This window comes from Entelurus aequoreus, linkage group LG06 (assembly GCF_033978785.1).
Source record: "Entelurus aequoreus isolate RoL-2023_Sb linkage group LG06, RoL_Eaeq_v1.1, whole genome shotgun sequence".
NCBI lineage: Eukaryota > Metazoa > Chordata > Actinopteri > Syngnathiformes > Syngnathidae > Entelurus > Entelurus aequoreus.
The window spans coordinates 69,228,737-69,249,518 of NC_084736.1; the positions used below are offsets into that span (position 1 = coordinate 69,228,737).

The 20,782-nt window shown below is 41.0% G+C and overlaps 1 protein-coding gene across 2 annotated transcripts in view; it reads left to right on the plus strand.

Moving 5' to 3' along the window:
• The first annotated feature begins 5,409 nt into the window (after positions 1-5,409).
• Positions 5,410-20,782, plus strand: part of osbp2b (oxysterol binding protein 2b) — a 92,018-nt gene continuing 76,645 nt past the window's right edge. For both annotated transcript variants that reach the window (XM_062051338.1, XM_062051339.1), the window contains exons 1-2: positions 5,410-5,808; positions 20,413-20,621. In XM_062051338.1, coding sequence (XP_061907322.1) covers positions 5,651-5,808; positions 20,413-20,621 — 367 coding nt within the window. In that variant the 5' untranslated portion in view covers positions 5,410-5,650. The remainder of the gene's footprint in view (positions 5,809-20,412; positions 20,622-20,782) is intronic.

Here is a 20,782-nt window from a genome sequence, read left to right on the forward strand (position 1 = left end):
CATGCTGCAACCTGGGGCAATGCAATATTATGTTACAATGTGGGGCTACATATTATCATGCAGCTACATGCGGCTGTGCCTTATTATGTTGCAATGGCGTCAGCCTCTCTGCATTCATAATGCCATCAACAAAATGAACCTGTGTTCGTTGTGTTCATAACATACCCCATACCATAACTCCACCGACACCATGGGCCCCTCCTGCCATCATTGAACTGCTTACCCACATGATGCCATATATATTATATTTAACTACTTTGGTTTGGGGGCCACGTTTCCAGAAAGCTAGAGACTGAGGGTCTGCTGTAAGGACCTTTTGCAAAAAAGCTAGTCAAAGATCATCTCTATGACATTACTGTGGTGCTTTGAGGGATCTTCTGCAAAAATGTGAGTCTTTCACAAGTGTTTTGAACTCACAGTCTACCAAAATCAAATGAAAAAGAGAGGACACAAAATGGAACCTTGAGGAACACCACTAGTATAACTAAAGACGTTGAACAAATGACTACTGACTGCATGTGAAGTTGACAAGTTGGTTAGTTACATGAATCACATTATGAAAAAAATGTGTAAGTGTCAAACAGGAGTGAACTTAAAGGGGTGCCTGACAAACGCCTCAGCATCTTGAGGAGACGTTTGGGGCCCCTGAGGAACACGCTAAGTCCACCCCTGTGCAGTTGCAGTCAAAATTATTGCACACTCATTGTACATTTTGTTTATTTGTATAGAGTTTGTAAACTCACATTTTTCCCCCAAAATGGCACTGCTGTATTGGCTGCTGGTTGCAGGAGCTCTGTGCTCTTATGTGTCCTTTGTGTTCTTGATGTTTCCCTCTTGTTTTCATGTGTTTTTTTACCTTTAGTCCGGGCCCCTTCGGGACTGCGCAACAAGGGATGGAACTTTTGTGATTTTTTTTTTGGGTGGACTTTTAGATCTGCCTTTTGGCCATGGCCGTGTTTGCACCGGATACCAGCTGTTGGCTCTCTGCCAAAACAGAGTCCGCAGGGAGAGAGCGGAGGAAATGGAGAAAGCGGTGAGCGTCCAGATGGACGAGCTTCACGGAGCCCTGGCTGCATGTATCGGACACTTCGGACTCCTTGGACGGATTCTCGCTCATCCGCGCGAACCGGACATTGGCCGAGAGCTAGTGAGAGTCTGCTCTCTTGGTTCCTTTGTTGGGTCTGTTCCTGTCTCTGGCCGTGCTGCCCTCCGCCCCAGCAGACAATGGCGTGGAGCGCCGCAAAGGCCACCGTGGTGTATGCGGGTGTGGAGATGGTGTTTAGGTTATGTTGTCTATGCACGGTGCAATCGGATCCACGCAATATGTATTATTTATTGCTCATTTTCTGTTTTCACATTTTGTTTGACTTTGTCGCTGTATGTAGAAATGACACCGTTGGGATGGCAGCTGTGCTCTTTTTTAATGTCCTTTATGTTAAATCTTATTTTCATGTGTTTTTTACTTACCCACGTATGCGGTCCTCTCCAAGGTTTCTCATAGTCATTCACATTGACGTCCCACTGGGGTGAGTTTTCCTTGCCCGTATGTGGGCTCTGTACCGAGGATGTCGTTGTGGCTTGTACAGCCCTTTGAGACACTTGTGATTTAGGGCTATATAAATAAACATTGATTGATTGATTGACTTTATATTTTGTGGACTTGTATCTGCACTGCAACCACATAATTTCCCCATTGTGTGATGAATAAAGTCCATCCTATATTAAACCAACAAAATATATCAAAAAAAATTCTATAGAAATAGCTGAACACAGCTACTGTTTTTCAAAGTGTCTATCTGTTGAAATGCTGTACATTTGGAAAATAAATTATATACAACTGTGTTACACATACCACTAGTGCAGGGGTCGGCAACCCAAACTGACATTTATTGACGAATGATATTTACCTGCTCAGTGGCCTTGTGGTTAGAGTGTCCGCCCTGAGATCGGTAGGTCGGGAGTTCATACCAAAGACTATAAAAATGGGACCCATTACCTCCCTGCTTGGCACTCAGCATCAAAGGTTGGAATTGGGGGATAAATCACCAAAATGATTACCGAGCGCGGCCACCGCTGCTGCTCACTGCTCCCCTCACCTCCCAGGGGGTGGAACAAGGGGATGGGTCAAATGCAGAGAGTAATTTCACCACACCTAGTGTGTGTGTGTGTGTGTAACAATCATTGGTACTTTAACTTTAACTTAACATATATGGTTTTGTACACCAAAATTAATCTATTTATTATTCAACTTCTTCTTCTTCCCCAGATGTTGGCGCACACTACCTTCCACATTTTTCACCCGATTCACACCATTCCAACTTCAAACTGTTCAGCCTATTCAGGAATCACAGGCTTTCACTTGACAAATTCCAAAAATTCCCAGATTTCCCAGAATTCCAGGTTTTCCGGGACATTTTTCCTATTCAAAATGAATTGGCCATTTTTTTGAAACTTCCACCATTTCTAAATGTTTCAACCGATTCAAACCATTCCATGTTCAACACATTCCACCATTCTGGAAATTCAATCTTCCTTTTTTTCCAAGTTCAAAAAATTTCCAGGATTTTCCAGAATTCCTGATTTTCCAAAGCCCTATTTCCACCCTTTTTTCTGGTGACTACTCTTCCCACATTTTTCAACCCACTTCCACCGTTCTACTGTCCAAACATTCCTCTTATTAAAGACAAAAAAACGAAGTTGTTTTTTTAACTGGAAAAATTCCCGGTTTTCCCGAAATTCCTTAATACCATTTCTCAATTCAACATGTTACTTCAACATTTCTCGATCGATTTGAAAAATTCCAACACCAACCAACAACTTTTCCTTTTCCAAAATAATCCATCCACCTCACAGATGTGGTATATAGCCATGCTGATTAGACTGCAGGATTATTACATAGATGGTCACTCTTAAACAGCCGCTTGTAAATGTGCCGTTTTACTGCATTGGGGGCACTGAGGGGGTCAGAAAACCACCATTTGAATTCAGATGCGACACGTCTCCTTTGCATTTTTGATCAGGTTGTGGAATGTTAGTCCACTCCTCTTCAAAGACTTAGCGAAGCTAGTGAATAACGTCAGGAGCTCTCAAACACAACACCAACCATTTCAACTCATTCAGAACATTCAAGTGTTTTTTGTTTTTTTTTACCATTTTCAAAAAAATTCCAACTTTTCCTGAAATTCCCAATTTTGGGGGAAATTCCCGTTGAAATCATGGGACATTCTTCAAAGTTCCACAACTCCCACATTTTGCATCTGATTCAAACTGTTCCAACTTCAAAATATTCAGCCTGTTTGGGAATTGAGTGCTCTACTTCATCCATCCATCCTTTTTCTACCGCTTGTCCCTTTTTGGGGTTGCGGGGGGTGCTGGAGCCTATCTCAGCTGCATTCGGGCGGAAGGCGGGGTACACCCTGGACAAGTCACCACCTCATCACAGGGCCAACACAGATAGACAGACAACATTCACACACTAGGGCCAATTTAGTGTTGCCATTCAACCAATCCCCAGGTGCATGTCTTTGGAGGTGGGAGGAAGCCGGAGTACCCGGAGGGAACCCACGCAGTCACGGGGAGAACATACAAACTCCACACAGAAAGATCCAGAGGCTGGGATTGAACTCAGGACTACACAGGACCTTCGTATTGTTTATTGGCACATGCACTAACCCCTGTGCCACCGTGCTGCCCTTGCTCTACTTCAGTGGTTCTTAACCTGGGTTCGATGGAACCCTAGGGGTTCGGCGGAGGTCAAAACACACCCGACTAATCGTGTAAATACAAACTTCTCCCTATCGGCATATTATGGATACGGCAACATTTGATTGATTTGCAGGTGTGTAATTTGTTGTGAGTTTATGCACTGTGTTGGTTTTGTTGTTTGAACAAGGTGATGTTCATGCACGTTCATTTTGTGCACCAGTATAAAAAACATGGTAACACTTTAGTATGGGAAACATATTCACCATTAATTAGTTGCTAATTAACATGCAAATTAGTAACATATTGGCTCTTAACTAGTCATCATTAAGTACTTATTAATGCCTTATTCGGCATGGCCTTATTATAACCCTGACCCGAAACCTAACCAAATAACTCTAAATTAAGTCTTTGTTATTTAGAATATGTTCCCCATACTAAAGTGTTACCAAAAACATACAACTTTGTCTTGAATTTGAAAAAAAAAAACGTTTTATTTTTCACTAAAGAAGAGTTCGGTGAATGCCATACTTGCCAACCTTGAGACCTCCGAATTCGGGAGATTGGGGGGGGGGGCTGCGTCCAATAAAATCACAAAGTTGCCGGGGGTCCTTAACCTGCACGCGACTGTCCTGTTTCGCGCCTGTACAAAAAAATAATAATAATCGATTTCTTCAGATTCCAACAGCTGTCAAAGACGAAGTATCCTTCCAGCGACAGGCAGTCAAAGCCGAAGTGCTATCGATCGCTGTCAATGACGTAAGAGGAAACATGACCACGGAACTAAATGGGGGAGGGAAGGTTTTTGTAGAGGGAAGAAATTTGGCGTGACACCGCCGCCTTGTGGATGTTGTGTGTCAGTGTATTAACGTGCCGGCTGGAATAAACACATGCTGAGAAATATAGTTCCGTGCCTGCCTACTTTATAATAATAATAATACTTGGGATTTATATAGCGCTTTTCTAAGTACCCAAAGTCGCTTTACATGTTAAAAACCCATCATTCATTCACACCTGGTGGTGGTAAGCTACTTTTGTAGCCACAGCTGCCCTGGGGTAGACTGACGGAAGCGTGGCAGCCAATTTGCGCCTACGGCCCCTCCAACCACCACCTATCATTCATTCACCGGTGTGAGTGGCACCGGGGGCAAGGGTGAAGTGTCCTGCCCAAGGACACAACGGCATGGTAAGAGGCGGGGAGCGAACCTGCAACCCTCAGGTTTCTGACACGGGCGCTCTACCCACTACGCCATGCTGCCCCGACTTTATGGGTTATAGATAAACCTATGGATAACGGAGACATATATAATAGTCTCCTTTTCAGGTGAGAGACGACGCTAAAGGCAGTGCCTTTAAGGCACGCCCCCAATATAGTTGTCCGGCTGTAAATCGGGAGATTTTCGGGAGAATGGTTGTCCCGGGGAGATTTTCGGGAGAGGCACTGAAAATCGAGAGTCTCCCGGAAAATTCGGGAGGGTTGGCAAGTATGGCTGAATGCGCATATTTGGTACCCCCAACAAGGTTAAGAACCACTGCTTTACTTCAAAAATTCTAAAAAAAAAAAAATATTCCAGGATTTCAGTTCAACTTCATTGGAGCATTCACACGGAATTCCTTCAGGAATTGCCTCATTTAGTTGATAAATGATATTTAATGTTAGTGTGGACTTTATGTAAGAACACCCCCCCCCCGCCCCCCTCCCTTCCATCCAGTGCAGCTCGACGTGGCTCCCCTGCAGTCCGCATCAGCTCAAGTGTCTCATCGCTTCCTCCCCGTCACCATCATGTGAAAAAAAAAAAAAAGGGTTTGCTCTTCGTCCCGGATCCTCCCCTCCCGCTTCGCCCTTTTCCGTCAGCGCGGACGTGCTCGCCTGTCTCTCCAGGGGGGGTGTGGTGTCCCTGCCGCCGACTAACCCAGCCCGCAGGCTCGGCGTGAGGCTGAGCAGAGGATGAGTGAGCAGGGGAAGAGCTCGGCATCCGCCTCCGCCGCGGCCCCGCTGCCAGGCTCGGATACTTACAAAGGTTGGCTTTTTAAATGGACCAACTACCTGAAAGGGTACCAGCGGCGATGGTTCGTCCTCAGCAACGGCCTACTGTCTTATTACAGGTAAACAATGCATACATCAATATTAGTAATGGTCACTTCTCAGCGTATTTGCGTGACGTCACTACAGCTGGACACCGGCTAGCAGGCTAACCGTCGCTGTCAGACACAGCAACACAGCGTTTCGCTTGAAGCGACTCAAGCAATGGCGACAGCACGCCCTTTACGCAACATTGTACCAACTACAAGGTGTGTGTGTGTGTGTGTTAGAGGAAGTCCGGTCAACATGGATGACGACGTCAGCGAGCTAACTAAGCTAGCTTGTTTGGTTCTGCTGGGGGTGCGTGAACCCAAGCGACAGTTCTATTGTTTACATGTGGACACCTGTTTACATTAATGTCGTGTTTACATGAATGTATTCTTTACATGTGGACACCTGTTTACATTAATGTCGTGTTTACATGTGGACACCTGTTTACATTAATGTCGTGTTTACATGTGGACACCTGTTTACATTAATGTCGTGTTTACATGTGGACACCTGTTTACATTAATGTATTGTTTACATGTGGACACCTGTTTACATTAATGTCGTGTTTACATGTGGACACCGGTTTACACGAATGTATTGTTTACATGTGGACACCTGTTTACATTAATGTCAAGTTTACATGTGGACACCTGTTTACATTAATGTCGTGTTTACATGTGGACACCTGTTTACTTGAATGTCGTATTTGCATGTGGACACCTGTTTACTTGAATATTGTTTACATGTGGACACCTGTTTACTTAAATGTATTGTTTACATGTGGACACCTGTTTACATTAATGTCGTGTTTACATGTGGACACCTGTCTACATTAATGTCGTGTTTACATGTGGACACCTGTTTACATTAATGTCGTGTTTACATGTGGACACCTGTTTACATTAATGTCGTGTTTACATGTGGACACCTGTTTACTTGAATGTATTGTTTACATGTGGACACCTGTTTACATTAATATGATGTTTGTGGTGTTGCAATGCGCCGTCATTAGTTGCCGTGATACTGTGTGAAATGCGATACAAAAGCTGTCATACAATCTGCTAACACCTGTGGCTCAGGTGTTTCTTTGCAGGGCACGAACAATATAAAATGAACTGGAAACCTCATGTAAAAAAAATAGACAACATAAAGTAGCAAGAAAGACGTCAATAATGAATAAAGCAAAACATGGTCTAGACCAAAAATCACTCCATATATCCTCTACTGCTCGCCAGTGTTACCATATCTGAGTTATTGTGGGGAAATAACTACAAAAGTACACTCCATTCATTAACGGTGTTACAAAAAAGATCAGTTAGAATTAGAGATGTCCGATTATGGCTTTTCTGCCGATATCCGATATTCCGATATTGTCCAACTCTTAATTAGCGATTCCGATATCAACCGATACCGATATATACAGTCGTAGAATTAACACATTATTATGCCTAATTTTGTTGTGATGCCCCGCTGGATACATTAAACAATGTAACTTTACCATGAATTGATTAAACAAGTTGAAAAACTTATCCGGGTGTTACCATTTAGTGGTCAATTGTACGGAATATGTACTGTACTTTGCAATCTACTGATACAAGTTTCAATCAATCAATCAATCAATCAAAAACAAGGTTTTCCAAAATAAGAGAACAACTTCAACTCCAGTTATGGAAAAAAGTGCCAACATGGCACTGCCATATTTATTATTGAAGTCACAAAGTGCATAATTTTTCTTAACATGCCTCAAAACAGCAGCTTGGAATTTGGGACATGCGCTCCCTGAGATAATCCTAATACCCACTACAACTATGGGAAATACTATACTTTGACTTTCACAAAGTGCATTATTTGTATTTTTTTTTAAACATGCCTCAAAACAACAGCTACACAAAGAATGAAAGCACACAGCTTCAGTCCAGAGTATACTAGAGCATACTAGCCAACCTTGAGACCTCCGAATTCGGGAGATGGGGGGCGGCTGGGTTTTGGGTTGAGGTGGGCGGGGTTGGGGCTAGGGGGGTGTATATTGTAGCGTCCCGGAAGAGTTAGTGCTACAAGGGGTTCTGGGTATTTGTTCTGTTGTGTTTATGTTGTGTTACGGTGCGGATGTTCTCCAAAAATGTGTTTGTCATTCTTGTTTGGTGTGGGTTCACAGTGTGGCGCATATTTGTAACAGTGTTAAAGTTGTTTATACGGTCACCCTCATTGGACCTGTATGGCTGTTGATCAAGTATGCCTTGCATTCACTTATGTGTGTGTAAAAGCCGCATATTTTATGTGACTGGGCCGGGACGCTGTTTGTATGGAGGAAAAGCGGACGTGACGACAGGTTGTAGAGGACACTTTAAGGCACGCCCCCAATATTGTTGTCCGGGTGGAAATCGGGAGAATGGTTGCCCCGGGAGATTTTCAGAAGGTGCACTGAAATTCAGGAGTCTCCCTGGAAAATCTGGAGGGTTGGCAAGTATGTTCATTAACGGTCTTACAAATAATATCAGTTAGAATAATACTTAATGTTGAATATAGAGAACATACAAACCCTCTGTTTATTGAATCAAAAATACTGAAATTCCACGACATAGTGAATTTGCAGACAGCTAAAATTTTACACAAAGCAAACTATAATCTGCTACCCAAAAATATACAACAATTCTTCTCAACAAAAGAGGAGAAATATAACCTTAGAGAAAATTTTTATTCAAAACATTTGTACGCATTTGTATCGGTTCGCAGTGGCTGGGATGAAAATCAGCACCTCCAAGTCTGAGTCCATGGTTCTCTCCCGAAAAAGGGTGGAGTGCCACATCCGGGTTGGGGAGGAGACCCTGCCCCAAGTGGAGGAGTTCAAGTACCTCGGAGTCTAGCTCACGAGTGGGGGAATAGTGGATCGTGAGATCGACAGGCGGATCGGTGCGGCGTCTTCAGTAATGTGGACGTGGTATCGATCCGTTGTGGTGAAGAAGGAGCTGAGCTGGAAGGCAAAGCTCTCAATTTACCGGTCGATCTACGTTCCCATCCTCACCTATGGTCATGAGCTTTGGGTAATGACCATAAGGACAAGATCACGGGTACAAACGGCCGAAATGAGTTTCCTCCGCCGGGTGGCGGGGCTCTCCCTTAGAGATAGGGTGAGAAGCTCTACCATCCGGGAGGAGCTCAAAGTAAAGCCGTTGCTCCTCCACATCGAGAGGAGCCAGATGAGGTGGTTCGGGCATCTGGTCAGAATGCCACCCGAACGCCTCCCTAGGGAGGTGTTTAGGGCACGTCCGACCGGCAGGAGGCCACGGGGAAGACCCAGGACACATTGGAAAGACTATGTCTCCCGGCTGGCCTGAGAATGCCTCTGGATACCCCGGAAAGAGCTGGACGAAGTGGCTGAGGAGAGTAAAGTCTGGGCTTCCCTGCTTAGGCTGCTGCCCCCGCGACCCGACCTCAGATAAGCGAAAGAAGATGGATGGATGGATGGCATCTGTACGCACGTACAACACTTAAGACCTTAAGTATATCAGTATGTGGAATTAAATTATGGAATGGATTAAGCAAATAAATCAAACAATGTACTAATATGATCCACTTCAAGAAACTCTTTAAACGTAAAGTGTTTACAAAGTACAAAGAAGAAGAACCATGATAAACATTCTGAATTTATCTCATCCATCCATTCATTTTCAAGATAATCTTACTCATCTCACCATATGAAATGTAACTTACTTCACCAATTATTATTTATTTTTTATTGTTATTACTTATTGAGTATATTGTGAATTAATTGAGAACAGAAAGTGAGCAAAAGTTTTAGCAACTGCTATCTAAAGGAAAAGGGGTAGGATTAAATAAATTCTGCTTCTTCCTACTCCTTTTAGAAAATGTTGAATAGAGAAACTGGAAATTGTGATGTATCATGTTGTATGCATGCATGTTCCTAATAAACTCAAACTCAACTCAACTCAACAAGCAAAACAAGGAAACCTTAATGATTAATAGTAACGAATCTGAGTGACTTTACCTCCTAAGGGTGTCTTCAATTGTGCATAATCAAGTAGAATCTATATAAAACAAATTCCCTTTGAAAAAATAATACTGCTGCCAGAGATGTATAGTTTAATTAGTTAGGTGTCATTATTGAGCATGTAGTTTGCAGTGGTGTAAATGAGCTTCCATTATTCAGTGTGGGTTTATGATTGGGTTCAAGAGGAAGGTGACCACAGTATGATGTCCATCCATCCATCCATTTTCTACCGCTTGTCCCTTCCGGGGTCGCGGGGGGTGCTGGAGCCTATCTCAGCTGCATTCGGACGGAAGGCGGGGTACACCCTGGACAAGTCGCCACCTCATCACAGGGCCAACACAGATAGACAGACAACATTCACACACTAGTGTTGCCAATCAACCTATCCCCAGGTGCATGTCTTTGGAGGTGGGAGGAAGCCGGAATACCCGGAGGGAACCCACGCAGTCACGGGGAGAACATGCAAACTCCACACAGAAAGATCGCCAGCGCAGGATCGAATCCAGGACCTTCGTATTGTGAGGCAGACGCACTAACCGTGCTGCCCTTATTATACCTAATTAAATAGCTTACATATGGGGCGGATTTAGGATGGAAAAAGCGGGGGTTTAGCCCAGATTAATGATTTTTGTAGCATGTTCAAAAAAAATGATGCTATCTTAAGAAAAATATATGGTATTTGCACTTTCAAATCATACCCACCTTAAAGGGGTCGTATCATGATTCTTTAAAAATAGCATTAAAATACTTCTCTTAAAAGGGGAACTGCACTTTTTTTGGGGAATTTTGCATTATGAAATATGAAAGAAAGACATGACGACGGATGGATTCTTTTTTAATGCAGTCTAAATACTAAATAAATGTGATCTAAAGTCTGCTTGCAATGGAGCCTATGTGAGCCATTCAATTCTGCCCATAGAGCCCCTAAAAACATCCAGATACATTTATTAGGGTTGTATATACAAACCCCAATACCAGTGAAGTTGGCACGTTGTGTAAATGGTAAATAAAAACAAAATACAATGATTGGCAAATCCTTTTCAACCTATATTCAATTGAATAGACTGCAAAGACAAGATACTTAATGTTCGAACTGGAAAACACATTTTTTTGCAAATATTAGCTCATTTGGAATCTGATGCCTGCAACATGTTTCAAAAAAGCTGGCACAAGAAATTTGAGGAATGCTCATCAAACACTTATTTGGAACATCCCATATGTGAACAGGCTAATTGGGAACAGGTGGGTGCCATGATTGGTTATAAAAGCAGCTTCCATGAAATGCTCAGTCATTCACAAACAAGGATGGGGCGAGGGTCACCACTTAGTCAACAAATGCATGAGCAAATTGTCGAACAGTTTGAGAACAACATTTCTCAACGAGCTATTGCGAGGAATTTAGGGATTTCACCATCTACGGCCCGTAATATCATCAAAAGGTTCAGAGAATCTGGAGAAATCACTGCACGTAAGCGATGATATTACGGACCTTTGATCCCTCAGGATAATTCACAATCATGAGAGACAAGAACACATTTGTCTTTCTTTTTTTTTATGCATTTTCACTTGTAAATAAGCATACTGTATATAAAAGTCCACATACAATAGAACCCATGGGAGCGATGAAGTCATGACGTCATTGCGTCTATTCCGCTCATAAAACACACTAAAAAACATCCAAAAGCGCCAACAATACTCCATTTACATTTCGTGACCTGAATATTAACCAAGTATTGGCAATATTGTTATTAGAAGCGCAAATGTGAAGGAACTTCTTTTAGTGACGCATTGACCAAGAGAGGTAACCTACCTTATGCTGCTGTATTGACATCATCAGCTGGTGAGCTGCTCTCTTGCCTCTGAACTCCATCCATCCATCCATTTTCTACCGCTTGTCCCTTTTTGGGGTCGTGGGGGGTGCTGGAGCCTATCTCAGCTGCATCCGGGCGAAAGGCGGGGTACACCCTGGACAAGTCGCCACCTCAACTCGTTAAAGGTAATTCTAGATTATGAATCATGCCTTTCACTTTGATAGTAGTGGGTATACACTACACACAGTAAGCGGGAAAATGGCCTAAAGAAACGTATTAATAAAAATGTATTGTAATAATAAAACAATAGATATATATTTACTTGAAAATTATGAGTAGATTTAGAATCCAGCTGGTGTTGTTGTCAATCTGTCAGAAAACTTTTTATTGGAAAAAAACCTTCCTTATGTATAGTTTACATCATTCTCATGGCTCACTCAGGCAGGCTGCTGAAGCGCTTCTTCCCCAGGGGAGGCTCAGGCAGGCAGTATAAAGGCTACATTACACAGCTGCTGCCTCTCTGTTGGACTCTGGTACTGCCCGTTACTTCTGAGTTTTTACATACCCGGCCCGTTACGTATGATCCTATTATACCTCATCCAATGTCTCAAAATAGGGTTAAGTCAAACTTGAAGGTTCTGTCCAAATTTGTTAAAATAATATATAATTTGTGCAATCTAGCCATCTATTGCCCTTATCCTGTTCAGGATTGCAGGGAAGCTGGACCAGCCTATCCCAGCTGACTTTGGGTAAAAGGCAGATTACACACATCACAAAGCACATATACTGTAGACAAACAACCATTCACACTCACATTCTCACTGTCGCTGAGTTGAAACTGAACCCACACTGGTCAACTTAGTGAACCACTATACTACCAGTGACCCTGTTATGTGCCATATACTGTATGTATGTGCACAAATCTAGTCTGTAGTAAGGAATAATCACATTCTAAATATATAGATGGTGACATTTGATTGTATGTGTGTATCAAATACATGTATTCAGATTGAATCAGTACGGAGCTGTACAGAACTAAAAGCTACATGCAGATTTCCCACTTCCCAAAAATTTCAAGTGAGGGACAGGAAGTGTACATTCGGTGTTGAAATTCACCACCACAAGCACTAGTTGTGTGACTAAAAGTGGCCTTTTTTATTAGAGAATTTTTTTATGTATTCCGATTGAATCAGTACTCGAGGTGGGACGATGTTGAATGTCCAAATATCAATTATTTTTTAAAAATGTTAAGTTAAGTAATACAGACGGTTCTAAAAAGCAGATCTCGCGCGGACACACACAGAGGGAGGAGAAAATGCTAACTGCGGCATTAACCGAGCTTGAATGTCAAGTAGTGAAACAAGAAAATAACAAATGCTAAGATTCAACAGAAATGTTCAACATAAGGCTTACAGGATATTCATATATGTATGTATGTATGTATATATAATAGATATGTGTATATATATATATATATATATATATATATATATATACATATATATATATATATATATATATATGTATATATATATATATATATATATATATATATATATATATATATAATAGATATGTGTATATATATATATAAATAAAAATATATATGTATATATATGAATAGATATGTATATAGATCTATGCAGTGCGCACTAACATCCAAAAACAAACATTTTTGAAATATTTTCATATAAAATGTATTTGTAAAATAAAATTATAGATAAATTAAATATACATTTATAATATATAATAATATACAAAAAGTTAAAAACATATTATATAATATTGATATACAATATGTTAATTAAGATGTATAAATAATCGATTTATAATTAAATTGTAGCCCCTGAATTGCAATTGAATCGCAAGGTGCCCAAAGATTCCTACCTCAATCAGTACAGAACTGGAAGTTCTGTACCTATTTCCCACTTCCCACAAATTTAAATTGAAGCACAGTAGGTGTAGATTTGGTGTTCAGACCAACCACCACAAGCCCAGGTATTGTGACTCAAAATTGACTTTATTTTTATTTGAGAATTGTATTTATAATAGAATGAACTACTAGCAGTTTGCAATTGCATTTTTCATGCTTCATTTTAAAAATATTTGAAAACACATGCTAAGCAGGTTTATGTTTTGCATTTTGATCCCTCCCTGTCTGGAAAATGAACAGGACTATGGTTGTTGGAGGTAAGCCATAAGGATGCCGGATCGTTACACCCCTATTAGTTTGAATGTCTTTTCAAATGTCATGAGGGTGCAAAGTGTCTGTTTACTCCCAACAGGCATGCTTTTGGATAAATGTCAGTTTGAAAAAACAAACAAACAAAAAACTTATTTTAGTCCTAGCCAGTTCACCAAGTTCAATAGCCTTGTTGTGTTATCATCAGTTCAGTGTTATTTGACACACAGGCATGGGTATCGCAGCCCAATGGTGAAAGCAGAGCCTCCACCATCTATTAATAGTCCATTATGTTGTAAGGTGATTGGTGTCTTTGCGTTTAAGCCTGCTCAACATCTAACCTCCCGTCCCCCTCCCATTTTTTTTTACATCATGAGAGCACCGTAGACATGAAATAACACCCTTTTAGTCAACTTTACATTCTTCTACAAAGCCCGTTTCCATATGAGTTGGGAAATTGTGTTAGATGTAAATATAAACGGAATACAATGATTTGCAAATCCTTTTCAACCTATATTCAATTGAATGCACTACAAAGACAAGATATTTGAATTTCAAACTCATAAACTTTTTTTTTTTTTTGCAAATAATAAACTTAGAACTTCATGCGTTTTATCAATAAAAAATCTTGAACCAGCACATTTTACACAGCAATTAGGCTATTTTCAGGAAGAAGTACATCATGCCTGCGTACAATATCAAGACAAATGGCAATCATATGGTTATTTTCAGTTATATCAGAAAACAAAGACTAAAACCAACTACAACCAATGCTAGCAATGGTTGTACTGGTGAAAATAAGTAGATCATGCTTAGCAGCCTAATGTATGCCCAAAACTAATATGGACTGGACTCTCACTGTTATGTGGATCCACTAGGGACTGTACTTAGAGGGGGGGTTACCCACATATGCGGTCCTCTCCAAGGTTTCTCATAGTCATTCACATCGACGTCCCTTGTGTGGGCTCTGTGCCGAGGATGTCGTTGTGGCTTGTGCAGCCCTTTGAGACTTTTGTGATTTAGGGCTATATAAATAAACATTGATTGATTGATTGATGGCTGCAACACGTGCCAAAGTAGTTGGGAAAGGGCATGTTCACCTCTGTGTTACATGGCCTTTCCTTTTAACAACACTCAGTAAACGTTTGGGAACTGAGGAGACACATTTTTGAAGCTTCTCAGGTGGAATTCTTTCCCATTCTTGCTTGATGTACAGCTTAAGTTGTTCAACAGTCCGGGGGTCTCCGTTGTGGTATTTTAGGCTTCATAATGCGCCACACATTTTCAATGGGAGACAGATCTGGACTACAGGCAGGCCAGTCTAGTACCCGCACTCTTTTACTATGAAGCCACATTGATGTAACACATGGCTTGGCATTGTCTTGCTGAAATAAGCAGGGGCGTCCATGGTAACGTTGCTTGGATGGCAACATATGTTGCTCCAAAACCTGTATTTACCTTTCAGCATTAATGGCGCCTTCACAGATGTGTAAGTTACCTATGTCTTGGGCACTAATACACCCCCATACCATCACAGATGCTGGCTTTTCAAATTTGCGCCTATAACAATCTGGATGGTTCTTTTCCTCTTTGGTCCGGAGGACACGACGTCCACAGTTTCCAAAAATTTGAAATGTGGACTCGTCAGACCACAGAACACTTTTCCACTATTTATCAGTCCATCTTAGATGAGCTCAGGCCCAGCGAAGCCGACGGCGTTTCTGGGTGTTGTTGATAAACAGTTTTCGCCTTGCATAGGAGAGTTTTAACTTGCACTTACAGATGTACCGACCAACTGTAGTTACTGACAGTGGGTTTCTGAAGTGTTCCTGAGCCCATGTGGTGATATCCTTTACACACTGATGTCGCTTGTTGATGCAGTACAGCCTGAGGGATCGAAGGTCACAGGCTTAGCTGCTTACGTGCAGTGATTTCTCCAGATTCTTTGAACCCTTTGATGATATTACGGACCGTAGATGGTGAAATCCCTAAATTCCTTGCGATAGCTGGTTGAGAAAGGTTTTTCTTAAACTGTTCAACAATTTGCTCACGCATGTTTATCAGTTTGAACATCAAATATGTTGTCTTTGTAGCATATTCAACTGAATATGGGTTGAAAATGATTTACAAATCATTGTATTACGTTTATTATTACATCTAACACAATTTCCCAACTCATGTGGAAACAAGGTTTGTAATCCAATTTAATAATGCTGTCTGAGGCTGAACCAATTAATGGCCACAATACTGAACAGCTTGATCTGATTGTTTTGGTCATGTCTGTTAGCCAATACTTCTGTAGTATTTATACTTTTAGTTCATTTAGCCATTTTATACTTGACAATACCTGATTTAGGGCAAAATGTTGTGGAATATGCTTGAAAAAAAAAGTAAATCCGTAATGTAGTCAAATCGCAATATTTGAAGTGAAATGTGGCGAGGGACGACTGTACAGAATGTTGAGAACAAGAGACTGTAAAAAATTATAACTCTTAAGTCTATGGATTGTAATAAATACAATTACTGTATTCAAGTGCATTTGATAAAAAATAACTACAATCATAAACTTGTGTGCTGCAGATGTTTTACTGATATGGTAATGTAAGAAAAATATGATGGTAGATCTGAGCAATACTAGTGTTATACATTTTATGATAATGTGTCTTCATATACTAAAAAGTCAGATACAGTATAGATTTAAGAGCAGACCTGGGATACGTATTAGTTGGCCATTTTAAAAAGGTTGTTTTGTATCAGAAATAAATCAGTGGTGACAAGACTCGGGGGCAATTAGAGGGCCAGTCAATGATCTGAGAGATCACTCAGATTCCAAAGGCCTGCTGTTGTGGAAGGAAAATGCTTTTCACCCTAACACGTCGCTGGGAAAGCAAAGTGCAGCGACATGGCAGCATAATTAGTCAATGCCTCGACTGCCACTCTCAGCACCTGCCTCTGTTTACTTGTAATGATTTTTATTGAGACGCACCATTGCACTTGTTATTGATTCCTTTTTTCAGCCTCACAGGGCAAGGGTGGCCCTTTTATGCCTTGTCAGCCTTGTACTCTCTTCACTTAATCGCCCAGAGAGCCTTATTGTGCACTTCTCACCAAGATTATTTCATTTTTTCATTTTCAATTTTCCAATTGACTTTCCCTTCTCGTTTTAATGCTCTCAGCGCTACTTACTCACCTCCTTAAATTAGATCTGTTCGGCTGCTTTAAGGAAGATTATAGGGCATTAAAGGGCTGAATGCTGCTGGAGCTTCCATATCAGTGGATATGGTTTGGAAGAGCTGGCCTGTTACTTTTACTTCCTGTCAACCGGAAGAGAGAGAGTCCTCAGCTGGGAGTTGAGCACCTTGAAGTCATGCTTTTACCAGTTCAGCTTGCCATCATAGAACAGTAAACCCTTATCTGAGTTCCCACAGCAGGGTGTTGCATAAGTTTCACAAGAGCACTGTGTAACTTTCCAATTAATTCAACTAAGACAGTTAACAAAGCTAGATACTAAACATTGAACCATGGACGTTTCTTGTAAAAAGACAAAATATTTTTTCAAAGAATATATATTTTGGGTTTTAGTTCCTCTTCAAGCATGGACATCACAATACAGTACAATAAATGTAGTGCAGTAGTTCTTACAGAACTGCACTACAATTGCGGCGTGGGCGGGAGCATATATGACATACTCACCTAATTTGCTTAATTATGAGTAAAGTGCTTTAATGTTCGTTGCCAAAAGTGTCCAACAACACCGGAAAATCTCGCTAGTCATTTTTTAAGGGGAAAAAAACGTATAGAGGAGACACAAGATTCCATAGTCTTGTCAATTGTCAATTTAGCATGGGTACAGGCCTTTGTTAGTACATATAGATAATCGAAATGACGTATACCTTTCTCTTCGATGCGATTACAATAAAACAATATAAAACAGTATAAATAAGACTTTTCACTCACAGTCTGTTGGGTATAGATCTTAGATGAGTATGGTCCATTTTGTTGTTCAGAGAGCTAATATTGGCCATGATGATCAGTGGAAAAGCCAGCTTGTACAAGTGACGGCTTCTGGTTTTTCAAGTTTTGGAAGCTGTTTTTACTTTTTTACTTTGTGAACACAAGTACAGTTTCCAATAACATATAAAAGATATAAAGATGCTAGACCAGGTGTCGGCAACCTTCAGCATACGAAGAGGCATTTGAGCCCATTTCCCACAAAAGAAAACCCACCTAGATCCCTAAAATGACGATAACACCATTTACAATTTCATTACACTTATGGTATAGCATTTATGAAATTAAACACTAGACAGAAAACGACTTACCAAGTATATTTGCTCTAAACAGATTGCCCAAGCAGTTCTGAAATTGTTCTTTTTCGGCTTTCTTCAGCTGTGTATTTTTCTGTGAATTCTGTGTGTTTGTTTTTTCTGCGAATGCTATAGCTATAATGTTTGTTTTGAAAATTTGAAAATGTCTTTGAACATTTAATTTTTTTGTTTTGTTTGCTAGTTTATCCCCACATATTGAGCGCACATGTGAACCAACCTCGTCAATAGTGAAATTAAATTAATCTGTCCATAAAGCATTAAATGTTCTATTTCCATCAGAAATGTTTATCTTTTTTAATCTATCCTTTGATAGCTTGCGTGGGTTGACCGCTAAAAGCAATACAATTGTTTTGCAGCAAAAGATGAAGCACAGGGGCTGTGGTGTACATTTCGATCAACAAAATATTAAAATATGTTTTATTTGTATATTACAAGAACACCAAACTTAAATCAAACTAAATAAAAAAAATAAAAACAATTATTTATTGACATTTTTGTTTCAAAGGCAAGCCAAAGGGAGCCAGGGCGGAGGCATGAAAGAGCCTCATGTGGCTTCAGAGCCGCGGGTCGCAGACCACTATAGCTAGTTTTCACAAAGAAAACGCCACTTTGTAAAATTCTCCATATCAACTTGGAACAAAAAGAATGAAACTTGAAAAATGCTCTGCCATTTTTTTATATTTCAAAATTGCTGATATGTTAATTTTCCTGCCAATCAAAAAGGGATTTAACCTTACGCAGATCAACAATTCAACATGCGGAGGAAGCCTGGCTTCCAGGCCAGCCGAGTCCAAGCCCACTCACCATGCACTTCTAGAGACGCTCGGCGTCAGATGGGCGGAACAATGCCATGCATTTATCCATATATCCATTTGTGTAGTTTGGCTTCAGTAGAACAATGCTCCCCCATTACAGTCAATGGACGCTCAGTTTCCACTGACGCAACTACAATGAATGAAAAGAAAGTAGCTGATCATGAACAAAGGTAAATGCATTTTAGCGCATATTTAGCCAATGAAATGTAAAGTACATATTTGACCACTTATTATGTTATCATTTTAGGGCTAAAGCTGAGCTTCCTTTGCAGCAATCACCAATTGCTCGTACGCTTATGTCCTTTTTTTGTTTGCTCTGACTTTCTTGTCTTGTATTAGCAATCAATGTTTGTCCAGTTCTCTTCCATCATATTGTGTCAGTTATAACAAGCTTATCTGCATTCTCCAGCTGGGTGTTGTTGGTAATTTCCTCACCCTGTCCCTGTATGCACTGTCAGCATGTTCAGTGTTATTACATGCTCCAGATTAGCCAATATGTGTTTTATGAGAAAGGACAGGTGGAACCCAGCTTACTAACAGTCTTGTCACTCGGCACATCCTTCCCCCTGCTAGCACCACAGTGCCACTGACTGTATTGTAGTTTAGCTTTCATGACTGTACAAATTCATGGTCTTTGCATGGCCCTGCCTCCCTACTGAGTAGACCTGGATCTTCTCTCACTCATCCAGCTTTGTTGACCTATTTACGCAGGCACTGTACATCAAACTGTTAAAGCCAAAACGTCCGTTGTCCACACAGCTTGTCTTCCCCCCGATTGTAGCCTTGTCTCTCTTAAGACTGTTAAGTACATCACTTGTTCTGGATTAGAAGCTGTGTAATGGGAGTTAGCGCATGGCAGAACTCCTGGGTACCCGACATATTGAGTGAGACGCCATCCTGTCAGTGTCCTAGAGCTGGTATCGAGGACACGCTCAGGAATGAATGAATGAGTACTATCTCTCACAGAGGAGCCACATGATACTTGCTCCTAAATTACAGTTTTTGTGGTCATGTGAGAGATTTGTCGTTTAATTTGAAACAACCGTTTCACCATGTGATGTTTCACTTTGGTCGAGGATGTTAGTTCAATAAAGCGTCCATGCACTCCTTTCTCCAATGGGAAATTATGGAACAACTTTCGCCGGCAGCAGTGCGTGTCAGCCAACGTACCACAAAGTTGTCAAGGTTTTTAGTTGAACAAATTAGATCTAGCAAGTCACAAGAAGTGTATTTGCAAACAAGTCATGATACATATTAATAACACAGTGTAGTTATTTGCTTTAGTTTTGTTACTACAGTTTGGCTTCACTTGCTTGGTTGCTTTGCTGTCCCTTTTGCCATTCACACTTTGTTCTATCATTGCTCACACTGTTATTCTTTGTTTGCCTTTGGGGACAGGCGCTGTCCTTGTTTTCTAGACACCCTCAGCCCACAGGAGCATACATAGAATATTTCCGGTCGTTCACGCTCCATGCATCTTTTCTGTTGCAGGACACAGGCGGAGATGGCACACACATGCCGTGGAACCATCAACCTAGCCACTGCTCACATCGACACAGAGGACGCCTGCAATGTTGTACTGAGCAGCGGCGGCCGCACATACCACCTGAAAGCTAGCACCGAAGTGGAGCGGCAGCGGTGGGTGACGGCGCTGGAGTTAGCCAAAGCTAAAGCCATCCGTATGACACCCAACCTGTCTGGTAAGTGCAGCTAACTACTTAATTATGGAAAGTGAATCTCTATGTTGGAATCAAAAGAGTAGACCCACCCTACTCATGATTGATAAAGGAATCTACTGTAATCTGAGTAAATAAAGGCTTGGCTGGTACAGGCCAAGCAAACATAGCTGTGTTTAAAGTGG